This window comes from Esox lucius, chromosome 23 (assembly GCF_011004845.1).
Source record: "Esox lucius isolate fEsoLuc1 chromosome 23, fEsoLuc1.pri, whole genome shotgun sequence".
NCBI classification, from domain to species: Eukaryota; Metazoa; Chordata; class Actinopteri; order Esociformes; family Esocidae; genus Esox; species Esox lucius.
The window spans coordinates 14,472,037-14,489,175 of NC_047591.1; the positions used below are offsets into that span (position 1 = coordinate 14,472,037).

General features: G+C 44.5%; 1 protein-coding gene across 2 annotated transcripts in view; it reads left to right on the forward strand.

The window, feature by feature from the left end:
* The window catches only part of arid2 (AT rich interactive domain 2 (ARID, RFX-like)), a 30,668-nt gene extending 14,553 nt beyond the window's left edge, over window positions 1–16,115 (forward strand). The window contains exons 7-21 of one of the 2 annotated variants that reach the window (XM_010892634.4): window positions 2,843–2,912; window positions 4,222–4,472; window positions 5,527–5,623; window positions 5,792–6,001; window positions 6,299–6,466; window positions 7,279–7,357; window positions 7,541–7,675; window positions 7,869–8,059; window positions 8,634–10,969; window positions 13,419–13,579; window positions 13,712–13,850; window positions 13,933–14,024; window positions 14,129–14,252; window positions 14,414–14,505; window positions 14,654–16,115. In XM_010892634.4, coding sequence (XP_010890936.2) covers window positions 2,843–2,912; window positions 4,222–4,472; window positions 5,527–5,623; window positions 5,792–6,001; window positions 6,299–6,466; window positions 7,279–7,357; window positions 7,541–7,675; window positions 7,869–8,059; window positions 8,634–10,969; window positions 13,419–13,579; window positions 13,712–13,850; window positions 13,933–14,024; window positions 14,129–14,252; window positions 14,414–14,505; window positions 14,654–14,765 — 4,257 coding nt within the window. In that variant the 3' untranslated portion in view covers window positions 14,766–16,115. The remainder of the gene's footprint in view (window positions 1–2,842; window positions 2,913–4,221; window positions 4,473–5,526; window positions 5,624–5,791; window positions 6,002–6,298; window positions 6,467–7,278; window positions 7,358–7,540; window positions 7,676–7,868; window positions 8,060–8,633; window positions 10,970–13,418; window positions 13,580–13,711; window positions 13,851–13,932; window positions 14,025–14,128; window positions 14,253–14,413; window positions 14,506–14,653) is intronic. The other variant, XM_010892636.4, reaches the window with a different exon arrangement.
* Window positions 16,116–17,139: the final 1,024 nt, after the last annotated feature.

A 17,139-nucleotide genomic window follows, 5' to 3' on the forward strand; every position in this document is an offset into this window, starting at 1 on the left:
TAACACCGGTAGAACGAGTACTTATAAATCTTACTAAAGTAGAAAACTACTGGTAAAGAAATGACTCATTTAAAAAGCAGCATTACACTGTGACTGTTTCTCAACATTAAAAGTATATGCTATGTTACCAACTTTTAAATTGCCAGCTACTACTATTGTTTTATAAAAATAACCCTATTGTGCCATTGTCATTTAAAATGTTGGAAGGGTGGCCAAAAGAATCCATGTAGATGGACAGCTGTTTCGGGATTATTACTTTGATGGAGGCCCCCAAATTGCGCGTGCGTACACATTGACAGTTTTTTCCCAAGTTTTGTTGATACTCAGCCTATCCCAGGAATCCTATGTTAAAGCTTCTTACTCAGCTCTTCCCTAATAGACCAGTAAGTGCTGTTACAAATGCATAGGTTCGAATGACATAGTGGGGGAATTTGGCCTCCAAAATAAAGCAGTGCATGCATCTACCTTTGTTTATATATTAGCAAAGGTGTTTCTTCTAGAATTTTCTCATATGCACAACACTTAGAGTAGTAGACCTGAGCCTTTTTCGGCTTCATGAGAGATTGGCGGAATACATTTTAATGACCCCCAAAATATGTAATTGAATCTCCAACTAAACAATTTAGTGCACCTGCGTGCTGTCTGTTTTGCCTGTGATTTGGTTTAAGCTTAGGTTATCCACATGTACTATATCATAGTTAACAACATACCGTTCCAGAATGCTACATTGTACTTGTTGATTAGCTGATTCTGATTTCATTTAGATTTTTGTAGGCTGAATTAGCTTAAGCGCATGTTGGGGGCCTAGGCCCAATTTAACCCCTGATTGTTGGTCTTCAAATCCCCTGATTATAGGTAAATACGTCTGTCTTTTAACCCAAAAGAATATTTTTTTCTCCCAAACAAATGTAAGACAAACTGTTCAAAGGGTTCTTATTGGATTCATTTTACCATAACCATATGAAATATACTTTTTGCATGTTCAGTCATATAATTTGTTCATTCATATTGTTTATCATCATTGGATTGTCTTTGACGTTCAGGACTAAGACATTTTTAAAGAGTAAAATGTATTGGACTTTGCTTGGAAACTGCATTTATAATGTGTTTCTGTTGCTATTCTGTGATCTAAACACTTTCTTTAAAAGAGAATATCTAAATATACATTCGGTTTTTTACCTGTTAGAAAGATGAACAGCCATCAGTCAGATTAAGGATGTCTGATGAAAGGATATACATTATCCATCACTTAAGTTATCATAGGGCAAGATCTCCATGGAATGAAAACCCTAACATTCAAGAATTGCTTCAACTGCTGTCTTAGACATACCAATTCATTGGACATAGACCTTAATGAGACATTGTCTACCCAAGTAAGTCTAACGGCGCACATTTGTGGGGTCTTGCTCATGGATTATTCAGACACTGAGTGGAACCGACAGCTAGATAATGTTAAGTAGCAGATTACTTTAGCTAAACAGAACATATTCACATTAACGGAAGTCAAATCAGGCATACCTTATGGCAGCGATCCAGACATGTTTCCCTTTAGAATTTTTTTTAAACCTAAATATGTGAGTATTTTATAACTGTGTCAATGGGCTCTAAAATGATTCTTTCAGGCTTAGTTAAATCTTAGTTGCGTATTGCGTCCTTTCGCATGTTGAAATTTAAATACATATTTGGCACGGAAAAGGTGGAGGGGGGAAGGGAAAATGAAAGTAATTACTTTGCCAACAAAGGTGTATTTTCTGGGGGTACCCAACCAGTGATCTGCGAGGGGCACTGCAGGTGGTTCACAAATTAGGGTTTGCTTGGGAAATCGCTCGCATTCATTGTTGTTCTGCTGCCACCTGTTGGGCTAAACCCGTAACAGGTATTAAGACCATCATTTTTAAATGTGCAGGCTGACTTATTTTGGTCAAGCAAATGAGTGTTGATGCTAATTCTCTTGCCTAAAAGCATACACATTTGTATATCTCTCTTATATCCTGCACTACAGTGGGTGCCATATAACTAGTCTTCTACCATTGAAACTTGACATCCAACATCAAATGGACAGACCAGTCCTGAATGAGTTGCTTATATAGGTATTTTTGTCCCTTCTATTTATTGTCTTCTACCCACTTTTTTCCCTACCTACATTTTTGAATGTTCAGTTGTATCTGTGGCATCATTACAACTCCCATTCAACTTTGGAGAGTTGAAGGTCACAATCTGCATGTTTTGTTTTTAAAATACATATTTTGGCTGTTTTAATTTTAATTTTTTCTTATTATAGTTCTACAAACACATCCCTAATGTTGATGTGTCCAGACTGGCTCAAATTAGATGGCTTCAACACCAGTTTTTCCTACCGTTCCTATTTCATAAACCATAAAGCCTGTTGTATACCCATTTATTTAAACAATGGAAAATACTATAGGAAAATGTTGAGTTCCAAAATGATGCCGTGGTAGTAATGGGCATTGTTGTGGCCACGAGTTCCAATACTGGTTGCAGCTTAGCAGTAGTGCCTGGGGTCTGTCAGAAGGTGGTGCAAATTGGCTCATCCTCTTGGGTTGTATGTCAGATGGTCTGCCTCCAACATGAACCCCCACCCAAGATGGTAATGAGGTGATATCTTGTGCTTCCATCACAAAATGGGGTAGGAGGTAAAATTAGAGGGACGAAAATTGTATTTACAAAGACTGCCTTAACCAATCCACCCGGCGTTTAGTTGTGTGGTGAATACTGGCCTTCCAGGACTACACCAGCCTTGAGTGTTCCTGGTGTTTTTAAATGCATTTCATCTTTTCCCACTGTCAGTATTTCAACACTAATTGTGAATATGATTCCACAGTTTTGGAAGGATGTGGTAGAGGACTCTGAAGTAAGGGACCTCATCTGGGACAAGACCACCCAGACACAAGGTAAGCATTTTACATTTGAAGATTACATTTTTATAAATGTGTATATATATATATATATATATATATATATATATATATATATATATATATATATATATATATATATATATATATATATATATATATATATATATATATATATATATATATATATATATATATATATATATATATATATATATATATATTATTTTTTTTAATGCATGTAACTTATTGGACGTTTGATGTGTTTGATTCTCGCAAGGACCAAACCAATTAGGCATCAGGATTTGTTCAGGATAGACTAAAGATTTGTTGGCTACAAGCTTCAGTAGCTATATTATAGTAAGCCTAAACTAAAACTGTTGACATTTATTATTGCGATGGAAGAACTGCACCGACAAGGAACATATTGCTTTCTATTTACGTAGCATAGTTCACATTGCGTAGTGGCTGGCTATTCAACTGTCATTGTTTCCTAAAGAAACGAACCAGCCTTGGAGTCATGGTTTTCATTATAGGTACTGTATAGCTGGACTAAAACTTTGCTGGCTACAAGCTTCAGTAGCTATATTATAGTAAACCTAAAGTAAAACTACTTAGGGTTATATTGCGATGGATGAACTGCACGGTGAGTGCGAACACATTCCTCTTGATTTAGATTTACATAGCGTAATTCACATAGCGTAATTCACGTAGCGTAGCGGAACCAGCCATAGGGGGATCGGAGTAATTGGGTTCATGACTTTATAGCTATTAGCTAGCTTTCTAAAGTAATCTTTCTAATTTAACGTGTTGAACATAGTATAGCAACCCTGTTATACCTGTTGTTGGTTTGGATGTTAGCTAATGTAGGGAACTAGTTTTGAGATCTGTGTCAAAACAATTTGTCAAAACAATGTAGTAGTAAACAGACACCTCTACACATGTATCACCTGCAACAACACCCGCTGTTTAGATGGCATTGTGGTTAAAGACAGTCTGCAACACAGAACTTGCCTGGTTCCTTTTCTTGTTAAATAGAGAGCCAATTAGTTTTTGCGACATCCATAAACCATTTCCCGCTCTCTGGTCCCTTTGCGGTAGACCTATGGTGATGAATTTTTTCAGAACATCAAATTGCGATATTTCACTATCTGCATATCTCCATGATATTGTATTGTGAGATCCTGATAGAATTTACATTTGTTTGTGATTCTCTGAAATGTCAGTTCTCTGAGAATAAAATGATCCTCTAAAGACCTCTCACGAAAAGGCCCTTGTTTCGATTTGAAGATGTCTGTGTTGATTCAGACAGTCACTGTTATCTCTGTTGTTTTTCCTTTGGCAGATGGTACGACGGGGGACGAGCACTGGGGCAGCCTTTTTCACCCGCCGCGCAACCTGGGCATCGGTGACATTGAAGGCCAGCGGGTCCAGCAGGTGGGCGTCATCCTCCGCAACCTCTCCTTCGAGGAGGCCAACGTCAAACTGCTGGCTGCTAACCGAACCTGCCTGCGCTTCCTCTTGCTGTGCGCCCACTGCCACTTCATCTCTCTACGACAGCTGGGACTGGACACATTAGGCAACGTGGCCGGAGAGGTGAGTTATCTTAAGTGTTATATGTGTTTTTTTAAATGTGCATGTTATTGTGTAATATAAAACCACAGCTCTAATATTTGCCGGGCCGCGTATGCAGAGCCGGCCATGAAGAGCGAATGTCTCTTACTGACTGACTGCCCCTTGTTAAATAGTGTAGTGGTTAGAGACACAGACCTGCAACCAGTGGGTCCCACTTTTGAATTTTGTCACAGTCAAAGCAAATTATGCATTAGGATTTGTTCTGGATAGACAAAAACTTTGCTGGCTGCCACCTTCAGTAGCTATGTTATAGTAAGCCTAAAATAAAACCGTTTACGGTTATATAGTGACTATTTCTGGTGGATTCTTGAGGTATGCATCCAAGCATGCTTTTTGGGGTGGATCAAAACCCCATGGGCAGTAAAAGAGTAGGGGTTTCCATAATTCTATTGTCTTTTCACTTGACGAGAAAGTCAGTTATCGTCACCAGTACTGATAAGTTATTGTATCAATGTCATTCACGAATGAAAGACAAACCAATGTTGTTATACCATGAAATAGCTTTGGTAGTGAGAAATTCATATTCAGTCTCGCTAGAAATTGCTCAATACTTAAGACTATTCCAAGTAGTAAGCTTGCTACTTGGAAAGCCTATTACTGGCCAATAAGCTGTTAAAACGGCCAGTGACAAAATATTTCATAGATTCTATTTGTGGTGGAGCTAAACTTAAGATACGTTAGTCAGTTTAACACTACTCAATGGTGTCTAGCGAAATATTGATCTAATGTCGAGATGCTGTACCAACACTGGGCAAACGTATACCACCATGGTGTAGTGGTTAAAGACACAGCCACTCACGTGGGTGACCCCAGTTTGAATCCAGTGAGGGCAACAACATTTATCACTTAATTGCGGGCCGGGTGAACTAGGCTTGCCTGGTTCCTTCTCTGTTTTTCATGTAGTACCACTGTTGGATGATGTAGTAAAAATACCTCCAAGTTATTCCTGCTGTGGCTTTTGTGGTTTTGATTATTACATACAATAATGTATGGGACGACTCTTCTCTCTCAACAGCTTCAGTTGGATCCAGTTGACTTTCGAACAACTCATTTAATGTTTCACACCATCACCAAATGCTTGATGTCAAGGGACAGGTTCCTGAAGATGAGGGGTGAGTGGACTACATGTAGTCTTTGATAATGTCTGTGTTGTCTCGATTTTGTTTAGTTACCAATGCAATGTACTGCCCTTTTAATGTGAAAGCAACTGCAATTACTTGTCTTTGTAACAACAGTAGTCAAAGTCCTGACCGTCTGTTTCTCTTTCATGGTTTTGTCAGCCATGGAGATACTGGGCAATCTGAGTAAGGCAGAGGACAACAGCGTTCTGATCTGTGAGTATGTAGACCAGGAATCGTACCGGGAGGTGATCAGCCTGCTGTCGCTGCCCGACCTCATGCTCCTCATGTCCTCCCTGGAGGTCCTCTACCTGCTGGCCCAGCTGGGGGAGATCCCATGCAGCAAGATCGCCTCCATTGACAGGAGCATAGGTACGCTAATGCTACCCACAAACCAGCCCTAGCTGGGTGGGAAGGTTCCAGTAACCTAGTCACTAGTCAGGATGCTTTATGTTGGAGTACGAACCATCAAGATGTGTGGGGATGCAGAACAGGTTTTATTCTCTCTCAAAATAGAATTTAGCAAGTTGCATGAGTAAATAAACAAACCTGCTGTGTGAAATACATTTGGATCTTTAAGGAATACAAATTGTAGTGTTGTTATTTTTGCATAACCGAATCAGAAAGTATCATCGGGTATCAGTGCAGTAAATATCTTAAACTGGACAGATCTGCTGGTTCGGCTGGTGTCCGTGGACCTGCACACGTTTGGCCCTGATGCGCTGACGGCCGTGAGGCTGATGGAGCACCAGGCTGCCGGGCAGAGCCAGGTGTCTGAGGTGCGGCCTCAACTGGTGGAACAGCTGCCTGCTCCCCTGCAGGGCGGGCCCGGGTCAGGTGAGTGTCCTGACACCAACTCCCTAACCTCAGGCCCCCTGAACTTGACATGATGCATCTTGACATTTTGTTGAGCCAGATTATTAGTGCTATATGTTTAACAAGATTTTATGGGAAGCAATAATCAGCCATATGGTAGGAAGTAACTCTTCCCTGAAACAAAAGACAGATTATGGGCTTAGCGCTGTGTAGCTTTGCTGTTTGTTGTGTACATTACTGTTGATGAAAAGCCAACAGCTCATAAGTATGCAACTGTCGTAAGCCTGTGTTCACGTGTCTATAGAGAAATTCCATTCATTGGTTGATTTAAAAACTAATGATCAGACAAAATGGTGTAACCCATGTTCTTTGCAATCCATCAGCTAATGCTGATATTGGCATGAGGCGCAACGAATCGTTTAAGCTTGGATAAACATAGAGTAACTCGTTAGTGGTCCGCTTGTATAGTATTGCCACTGCTCCCTAGTGGGCAAAATAAATGTTGTGAAGCTGCAACACATGGTAGCACTCCATTCTGCTGATTTAACAACTAGCCTCACATCAGAAAGTGTATGAAAAGTGTAGATATATACAGCTCTGCAAACCTTGAGACCACTGTAACTTTTTCTTTCCTTTCCAAAATAGTTGAAAAGGAAGGTTTTGAAAGAGGAACAGAAGGGTTAAAATTAAGAGACCACTGGAAATTGAACACTTCTGTTCCTCGCTCCACCTTCCTTTCCAACTTTTTATGCAGTGGTCTCCGGAGCTGTATATGTAAATAATAATGCCATATAAGTTGCTCGAGACGCATTCATCTTTTCTTTTTCCTCCAGCAGCAAGAGTCCCTGCCCAGTCCACTCCTCCTCCACCTGGTATTGTTGAGCTAGATGGGGAGAAGTTTACAGTGCAGTGGTGAGTCTCACAGACGTGTCTCCTGATTCCTCCTCCCTCTGATGTTCCTGCTCTTACTGTCTCCGTTTTCTTCATTAACAATTTCTCCCAAAATTCGAGCTGTTGTACTCAGTCAGACAGTTGTCTGTGTGTCACTAGTGGCCCGTGAGTGTGCATCCTGACGGTTGTTTGTGTCTCCAAAAGGCTGAATGCCCACTTCGAGACGAGCGCGGAGGGCTCCGTCTCCCGCTCAGAGATGTACTCCGAGTACCTTGCCGCCTGCAGCAAGATGGGACGTGCTGGCGTCCTGGCCTCCCAAGGCTTCCTCAAATGTCTACGGTTAGTTGGTGTGAATTTACAATCAGTCTGCGACGTAATGCAAAATCATTTAAAGGTATGCAATACACCATCAATGAAAATACACAGGGGAAAAAGCACGGAGACTGTTGTAAGTGCCTCCGTCTTGATACGGGAAGCTCGCTGTGCGGTTTTAGTATTAACGTCACTCACCCTGTCTCGCCCTGTTTTGCAGGACCATCTTCCCAAACCACACAGTAAAGCGGCTGGAGGACACGAAGCCCAACGCACAGGCTCACATACATGTGGTGGGGGTCAAACGGCGGTCCATCCCCCTGCCCATCCAGCTGTACTACCAGCAGCAGGCGAGCCCGTCATTGGGGTCCAAGCACGAAGTCCCAGTTGACCAGCCCCCAACACCCTCAGGTACACTGTTGGCGCTAATCAAATGGGAGGTTACACAACCTTGGACAACAAACGTCAGCAGACCATGTCCATGTCCGTCCAGTACTGGCTTATGGAAAGACCTCTTGCAATGCTTTGTAACCGGATGTGTTCTCCTCCCGTTTTAAGCTTTAGGAGGACATGAGGTCCTGGTCCACACCTGCGGAGTACCTGGTTTAGGGGGCCCGTTGCTGTCCATGTCCTTGTCCACCTGGTCATACTTTTGACCTAGTCTAAATTTAAATTGACTCTGGATTTAGCCCATAAGCATTTATTAATTATTCCAATTGGACTCTTAATATCTCACCCGGCACAGCCAGAAGAGGACTGGTCACCCCTCTGAGCCTGGGTCCTCTCTAGGTTTCTTCCTAAAGTTCGGCCTTCTTAGGGAGTTTTTCCTAGCCACTGAAATTCAACACTACGTTTGCTCCTTGGGGTTTAAGGCCGGGTGTTTCTGTAAAAGCACTTTGTGACAACTGCTGTTGTAAAAAGGGCTTTATAAATACACTTGATTGATTGAGTGTTCTTTGTCTTTCCCTTTGTTACTGTACTTTAGGCATTGTCCCTGGGCACGCTGGGTTGGCCCGTCCTCCAGTCCCCAGCCTTACTTCGAACCCGGCCGCACCACCGGTGGCATTCACCACGCAGGACGCCGTAGCCCACCCCCACACATTTCAGACTGTTCCCCGGCCCGCCCTCCAACCCCAGGCCACGTCGCCGCAACAACCCCACACCGCTCCGCAGTCCCGGCCCGGCGACATCCTGAAAACGGCCATGGTCCAGAGCTCCATCCCCACCTCTGGAGCGGTCATCCAGAACCACAGCCCTAATATGACCCAACCGCTCCACCATCAACAAGTCATGGCCCCCACTGGGACCCCCGTCACACTGTTCCAACCCGTACCGCAGGGACACATCTTCACGGCGCGGGTTCAGGGCGTGACTCTGCCACACACACCCCCCTCCACGGTATCCCAGGGTCCCCAACAGGACACGGCGGTGTTCTCGGCACCCCAGCACTACGCCGCCGTGTCCGCCACCTGCTCCTCGATACAGAACTTCCAGGTGAGCGGGGGCCAGGTGTTCACCATTGCCGGTGTGCCCAATGCCCAGGGTTCTCGTGTCACCTTCCAGAACATTGCCCCCAAGCCCGCCCCCTCGCAGGCCAGTGCGCCGCCTACAACCGCTCATAACCAGCAGCAGTCTAGCGTGGTCATCGTCAGCCCCAACCCCCAGCAGAACCAGGCATATGCCCCGGCCATCCATCAAATCGTGCTGGCCAACCCCTCCTCCATTCCTGGCGGCCAGGCCATGCAACTGGCAGGACAGCCTCCCGCCCCTTCCAATCCCTCGCCCTGTCCCCCCGCCTCCGCTCCACTGTCCCAGGGCCTGCCGTCTCCTTCCAACCCCCAGCCCCAAATGCAGGGCCCTGCTACAGTCAGCCAGATGCTGTCGGTCAAACGGCAACAGTTCAACCCCCAGCAGCAGTTCCAGATTCAGCCCCAACCGCTGTCTCAGCAGCAGCCCTCCCCCCACCCTACCTCCGCCGAGTCCAGCCTGATCAAACAGTTACTGCTTCCAAAGCGGCCCTCCACGCCCGGCGGAAAGCTGATCCTGCCCGCGCCTCAGGTGCTGCCTCCACCTTGCAGCACGCACGCCCCCGGCCAGCAGGTGCTCTACCAGGTCGCTCCACCAGGCCAGCCTCAGCCACTCAATGTACAGCTGGTTCCCGGCCAGCTCCAGTCCCCCGGGGGGGCTCTCCAGACGGTGCAGCTCATTTCCACCAGCAGCCCAGCAGCCATTATCCAGGGCCCGGCGTCCGGTGGCCAGGTCACCTTCACCGTGGTGCCCAACACGGGCTTCACCACTTCCGCCTCTGCGGCCGCCGCCCAGGTCAGCCAGGGAGCCGCTGCGCCAGGCCTGCCGGCGGTCCAGACGGGCAACACCCTCCACGGCCCGCCGGCGCCCTTCAGGGGGGACAAGATCATCTGCCAGAAGGAGGAGGAGGCCAAGGATGCTACGGGTCTACACATCCACGAACGCAAGATCGAGGTGATGGAGAACTCCTCTCTGGCTGACGGCGCCGTCACCAAAACCAGCAATGGGGACCTGGTAGGGGGCAATGCCCCAGGGGCCAAGCTGCTTAACGGAAGGAAGTGCATGGACTCCAGTCTACCTCCGTACCACTCAGGGAACAGCCAAGGGGCCAGCGCCAATGGGCCGGTCAGCGAGAGCTGCCCAACTAATGGAAAGCAGGCCTCTGGCCTGGCTAACCCACAGGAGGGCCACGTTGACCCCAAAAAGGCTCTCGTCAACGGGGTCTGTGACTTTGAGAAAGGGGACAACTCCCCTGGTGCCCACTTAAGCAAAAACATTCCAAATCACATCGCTTCCAAACACTTGGGAAACGGGGAGGTGGGTCCTCCTCAAAAACTGCATGGGACTCCCCTGGAGCCCTCTGCCCCCCAACAGGACACTGCCAAAGCTGAGCAGGCAGAGCGCCTGGCCAATGGGCCTCAGACAACAGGCCCCTTCTCTAATGGACCTATGGGGCCGGGGCCTAACTATGCCCTGCCTGCTCTCAGGCAGCAGCTGTTCCCCACTGTCACTGTAAACTCCCAGAGCTCCACGGGGCCCGGGACCCTCCCGGCCAATGGCGTGAGCGGCGAGAGCCGCGCGCTCAAGAGGCCGGCTGAGGACGACCGGGGGTCTGGGATCCCGAGCAAGGTGGGCGTGAGAATCATCACCATCAGCGACCCCAACAAGGCAGGCTGCAGTGCCACTATGGTGGCGGTGCCCGCTGGGGCTGACCCAAGCACAGTAGCCAAAGTAGCAATAGAAAACGCCACACAGCAGAGGAACTGCTCGCCTATACAGGCAACTAGCTCTACGGTGAGTTTCAAAACATTTACGTACCGGTTCTCAACGCCGTCCCAGGTTTGACAGCAGACAATAATAAATCTGTCCCTACCCAGATTTGAAGTCTAGGGTTTACCATTAATGGTTTGATAAACATCAAGTCAGCATCGGTCCTGTGGGCAAAATTGGCTTGTGGATGGTCAAAAAATAATATTAGGAGTCAACAGGCCAACAGGCGGACCACATACAGGCAAACCACAACATACTGGCAAATAACATTGGATTTTGTAGGTGTTATGCAGAACGGCATCTCAGAACGTGCCACTTGTCTGTCCTTGTCACAACTAGGTGCAACCTGGTGCTAGATGTAGGTGTACAACTGGCCAAATAGTGTCTCAACACCTGGCATTATGGGACTTACATCCTTTTAAACAGGAGTGAACGGTTACTAATTATTTGTTAGTTTCTTTGTCATGCCACTCACATACTCATAATGTGATGGAACAAAACAACGTTCTGGCAGGGTCACAGTGCGAGCACACACGGTAAAAGGGCTAGAAAAAAAGATCATAGATACAATAAATAACTGATAAAACGCACTTGTTTTGGTTGGAATAGACATTTAAAGATTTTTTTGAAAACATTTTATGCCTTACTGGACAGGAAAATAGTAAAATATAATTCAGGTGGAGAAAAAGCAGTAGCACAGATTTGAACCTAGACTATTGCAGTACATATACAGTGGCTTAAACAGGTGGAGCAGCCTAGAACAAAGCCAAAACATTTTGTAACTCTGCAAAAAAACAATTAGGCTAATTAAGTCCCAAATCATTGAAGAAAGAAATCAACTATGCAGTTGACCGCTTAATAAACCACGGGTGCTGCAGGGCCAGTCATCATAAAACACTTCTTCTGTTGCTGCTATTTGAGAAATTATAATGAGTATGGTTAGAGGCAACAAATGATTTATACTGACTTTGACAACAGTTGTTTATATTGCACAATTAATATTTTGGTAAGTTTGATCTTGTGCTTATAATGAAAGGTTATTCATGGAAACAAATGTCTTAAATTACTCTAGATTAAAGAGAAAAGTCTTCAGGTTCTGGGACCTCCTTGTTAATGTTTTATTCCTTTTTTTTAAGGGTTATTAGGAATTTGTAAATCATTGATTTGTTTGACACAGAGGGTAGTCTCTTATTTTTGCCGGACTGTGAAAGTGGCGCAGGTCAAGAAGAGCAAATGTCTCTTACTGACTGGTCTGACTGACTACCCCTTGTTAAATAGCGTAGTGGTATTGGGGAAATATAGGCTGGATCAAAACCCCTTAAGCAGTGAAAGAGTAGGGGTTTCCACAATTCAATAGTCTCTTCACACAGTATCGTCACCTATACTGATAGTTATTATATCAATGTCCAACGTTGTGCCATGAAATGAAATAGCTTTGGCAGTTTACAGATCATCTTCAGTCACGCTAGAAACTGCTCAGTTCTTATGACTATTCGAAGTAGTAAGTTAGTAGATACTAGTAAGCCTATTACTGGCTAATAAGCTTTTTAAAACGGCCAGGTGGCAAAAGCCATACGTTTTATAGATGCTATTTGTGGTGGAGGAAAACTTCATAAGAAACGTTAGTCAGTTCAACATAATGCTTAATGGTGTCTACAACTCCATGGCATAGTGGTTTAAGACAGTCTCTCACATGGGAGGCCCAGGTTCAAATCCAGTCTGGGCAAGAACATCCATCGCTTCTAATCGCGGGCTGGCTGAAACAGGCTGGCCTGGTTATTTTTCTGGTTATGGGTTGCGTGTATGATTAAACAATGAGAAAATAAGTTGTCATTTTCAGTGACGTTTCTCTTGTAAAGTTTACAAAAATAGTCTCTTGGACAGACTATGTAAGCATAAATGGTACTGTGGGTCTCATGAAACACTGTCTTATTAGTTTTAACACAAATTTAGAAGGGGGGGGGGTGACACATTTGGCTTACTTGTAACTTTCAGAGAGGGGTGGAGCTGTTTTTCTGATTCCTAACACACATGGACCCCAAACTTAATCGAGCGTCAGACCAATTATGTTTTAGCTCTTGATTAACCAAGATAATTTAACCTTACTGTAATGTTTTTGTGTACCCAGGGGTGACTGTTGTATATTGTACTACTCGGTTCAGTCATTCCCTTCAGTTTCTCAACCTGTTGTCTAAGTTTAGCAGAAAATAGAGCAGATATCTTATACCAAACTCTTTCTATTACTATATTATTATCCATCAACAGGTTAGAGAATTAGGCAAGTAGAGTAGTTTGACACTTGTCATGTGAGAGATTCTACGTAATTTTAAATGGTGTAAAGTGTGTAACATCTTGATTGATATAAGCCAATGTCTCCAGTAATTCAGGCATTAATGTACTCTGAGCTGTCCGTCCACACTACAGAGTATCACCTGCCTACTTCATCTGCTAATGCTTTGCCTCTTTTCCTCAGCCTGGTTTTATGCCGCCTCCTCCCCCGGTGGCTCAGCCTGCTCAGGGTGTAAGCGCCAGCCCGGACACCCCACTCTCTGGTCCTGAAGCTGTGGTTGTGCCCCCGGAGCAGATGAGGAAAGCAGGACAGAACTTCAAGTGTCTGTGGCAATCCTGTAAACGGTAGGTTCATCTTCTCCACGTCAACTGACTTGGAGAGAAGCTCTGTTGCGGGCACTTGTGTCCAGGCTGTGGCTTATGAATTGCCTCTAAAAGGCCTGTTAATTGACAGTGTCATTTTCATGGTTATTCTAGGTGGTTTGAGACGCCGTCTCAGGTGTTCTACCATGCAGCCACACAGCATGGTGGCAAAGAAGTGTACCCAGGCCAGTGCCTCTGGGAAGGGTGTGAACCTTTTCCTCGGCAGAGACTCTCCTTCATTACCCATCTACAGGTGACACTACGCTCTTTGACTGTCAAATCGGACCATGTCTCTGGGTGTCTTTGTTGATATTAATCTCGTTTTCCCTCTGCAGGATAAGCACTGTTCTCGAGACGCCCTGTTGGCCGCACTAAAACTCGAGCAGGAGCAGACGCAGACGCAAGACCCCAATCAAAAAACTTCCAAGTACGTTAGCTTAGCATAATTGTGCAGCTGTCCCTTGTGATGCCGTTGCCCCGGCGATGACGGGACCCTGTGTGTGTGGTTGACCGTTTTGCATCGTTCAACAGGCCTCAGCCGGTGGCGAGCAGCACTCCAGCACCACGAGCACAGAAAGCTATTGTCAATCATCCAAGCGCAGCCCTCATGGCCCTACGCAGAGGCTCTCGGAACCTGGTGTTCAGGGACTTCACAGTGAGTATGGCTGGATTAGGACTGGGGACCTAGCTCCTTGTTTCCACTGAAGGCTTGGCAAAATGACACCTGGAATTGAAATGTAAAAACTTATGTTTATAAACTGCTTGGATGTGGAGATATTTTTAAATGTCTTCTGATTTCACAATCCCTTTGCTCAGGACGAGAAAGAGGGACCAATGACCAAACACATACGACTTACTGCTGCCTTAACGCTAAAGAACATCGCCAAGTACTCAGACTGTGGTCGAAAGTAAGAACTGTTTCTTTAAAGCAAATATACATTTACAATAACAGACGTCATCAGGGACGGACTCGCGGTGTGTTGGAAGTGATAAATAATAACATTACTGTTTAATGGCTGAAGTGGAATATGTAAACACAGCATCTTGTCTTCTCAGGTTGGTGAAGAGGCACGAGAGCCACCTCTCTGTACTGGCACTCAGTAACATGGAGGTTTCCACCACGCTCGCCAAATGCCTTTATGAACTGACTCGTTCTCTCCAAGCTTGAGCCCCCCAGGACAACGGCACCTAAAAAAAATTGGACTGAGAACCACCCTTCATGGGTGTCGTCGTGGGAACGTAGTAACAGTGCACACAGACGGGCAACAGCAGAGGTCAACCCAGACCATGCCCTGCGAAACCTCCCCTCAACCCACTGTGCTCGAATCCCTCCATCTCCTTCACAAAACAAACTGCCGCGGGGTCTTCCACCAGCCGCCCAAGAGGGGGAGCTCTTTAGACTGCTGCCCTGAGGGACTCTACTAACGAAACCCCAAATACGAGCACATTTTTTTTGTAATCCTGGGACTTGCAGAGAACGTCTTTGAGTATGAGTGGCAGCAGGCCGAGGGGCTTTGCTGCGCCAAGAGAGTGGAGGTCCTGGAGAGTGGAGGTCCTGGAGAGGCAGCAGCAGGAGACTGGCTCAAATGTTTTTCTTTAGAACTTGGTAGCTTGGTTTTCTTACTTGAGTCGATATATTTTCACTTATTTATTATTGAAATGAATACCATTACAATTAATGAAAAGAATCTTGTAAATATTTGTGAATATATATAAAGAAAATCCTTTCATGCCGATACAGCCACTGGAGAACTTGCTCTGTGGAGTAATAGAAGCATTAATTTGGTAGGTTTGAATTTTTTTTTTTTTTATTATCCCTGGTTACTTGTATCTAAGGTGATTCTATACTCAGCAGTGGATGAATGTACTTAAAACCTGTAAATAATTCTGCTAAGGTACTGATGCTGTAAAGTTAAGGGGGGAGACAGTTTTTTTTGTGGAACTGTGACATTTTTTGTATTATAATACCTTGTAGAACTCATTTTGCTGGCTGAAAGAGTATGGAATAATATATCTCATGTCATTTTGTAGACTAAAAAAGTATTGAAGGTATTCTGTCCCCCCCCTTCACCCCTAAACATGTGTCCACTGTAAAACGTATGTCATTGTACGAGCACAGTGCACGTACCACATTTTTTTTGTATTTGTAAATTCTTTTAAATACATGGAGTTTTATACAGGTTTTCTCCTGTGTTCTTTGCTTTATGTGCAGGTATGATGTTTTCTTCACTACTTTTTTTCTATCTTAATATAGTGTGGAGTTTTATTGTACTATTTTTTCATTCTTAATACCATGCCACATTCCGGCTCACGTCCTCAGACTATCCTCTCTACCGTGTGTTGTGTAACATTTTGACTGCCTGTTGTGTTAGCATCCGAGCGGGGCAAACCACCCATCCTCATTTCTGCGGTGTCAGTAGGATGTGCGATTATACATAGACCTAACAGTCTGTTAGAAATTGGCTTTATTTACTTTGGTGACTGTTTATAGTTTTTAAATAAAAGACTGAACATTTTTTGTCTTGGTTTTGGGGCTCAGTTTTTTTGCAGTGTGATGAAGCAATGGGTGCCTCTATTGAATTCAATTCATGTTACATTGTTGTGGTCATCCACTTTTTAAAAACACATGGAAATGTTCTCCCTAAATGTGTATATTCTATTAATCAACTTACAATAAAGTTATAGAAAGTTGAGCTTTTTTAATGAGGTAGTTTCTGTTCTAGATAATCTCTCATTTAATTAAACAGCAGAAGAAAAACAAGGTTTCTCCAATCAGAAGGCTTGTCCATCTGAACAAATGTAATTTAAACAACATATGGCTCTGGTTTTATCGTATACACTCTGCGGCCAGTCCGAAGTACATGCATCTAGTACTGGTTTGGACTACCTCCAGCTTGGTTTCTTTGGATTCTACCAGGTGACAAAAACATTTACAGGGATGTTTGTCCATAAGTACTGTAGAGAGCAGAGATCCGGTCACAAGTGCGCCTAAAATAAATAGAGAGCGGGTAATTATGCGCCTGAAGGAACGCCTTCTCCAGCTTTCCAACCTGATAGAGAGGTTTGGTTGAAAGCCACCATTAGAAGTCGCCAGAGCACGACAAGCCAATTCAATCATAATTGATCACTAAACGCCCAAAACCTAGACAGTACTGGAAGATAGTCCAGTTTCAGTACTGGTGAAATGTTTGCTGCCTCCTATTCCCTGGTAAACAGGAAGGGTTGTGATATCTTTATAATTGTCCCATTATAGTGTTTATGAGTGCATTGGCAGAGCCATTAAGGCCCCTGCTTATAGAATTTCAGGGTTTATTCTCCAATGTGCTCAGACAAACATACTAGCATCACATTGTCATTGGGACCCAGCTCCAATTCAAAAGCCTGTCTGTCAATAAATCCTGAAAATAAACTGCAGCTGGAGTTCTTTTCAATTCTATTTTTCAGGTACATTTTTATGGTGAGAGTGGATGAGTTTATTGTTGGGCATTTCCCACTGAAATCTCAGAAGTAAAGAAATGTAGCAATATTGAATGTCCTTATGT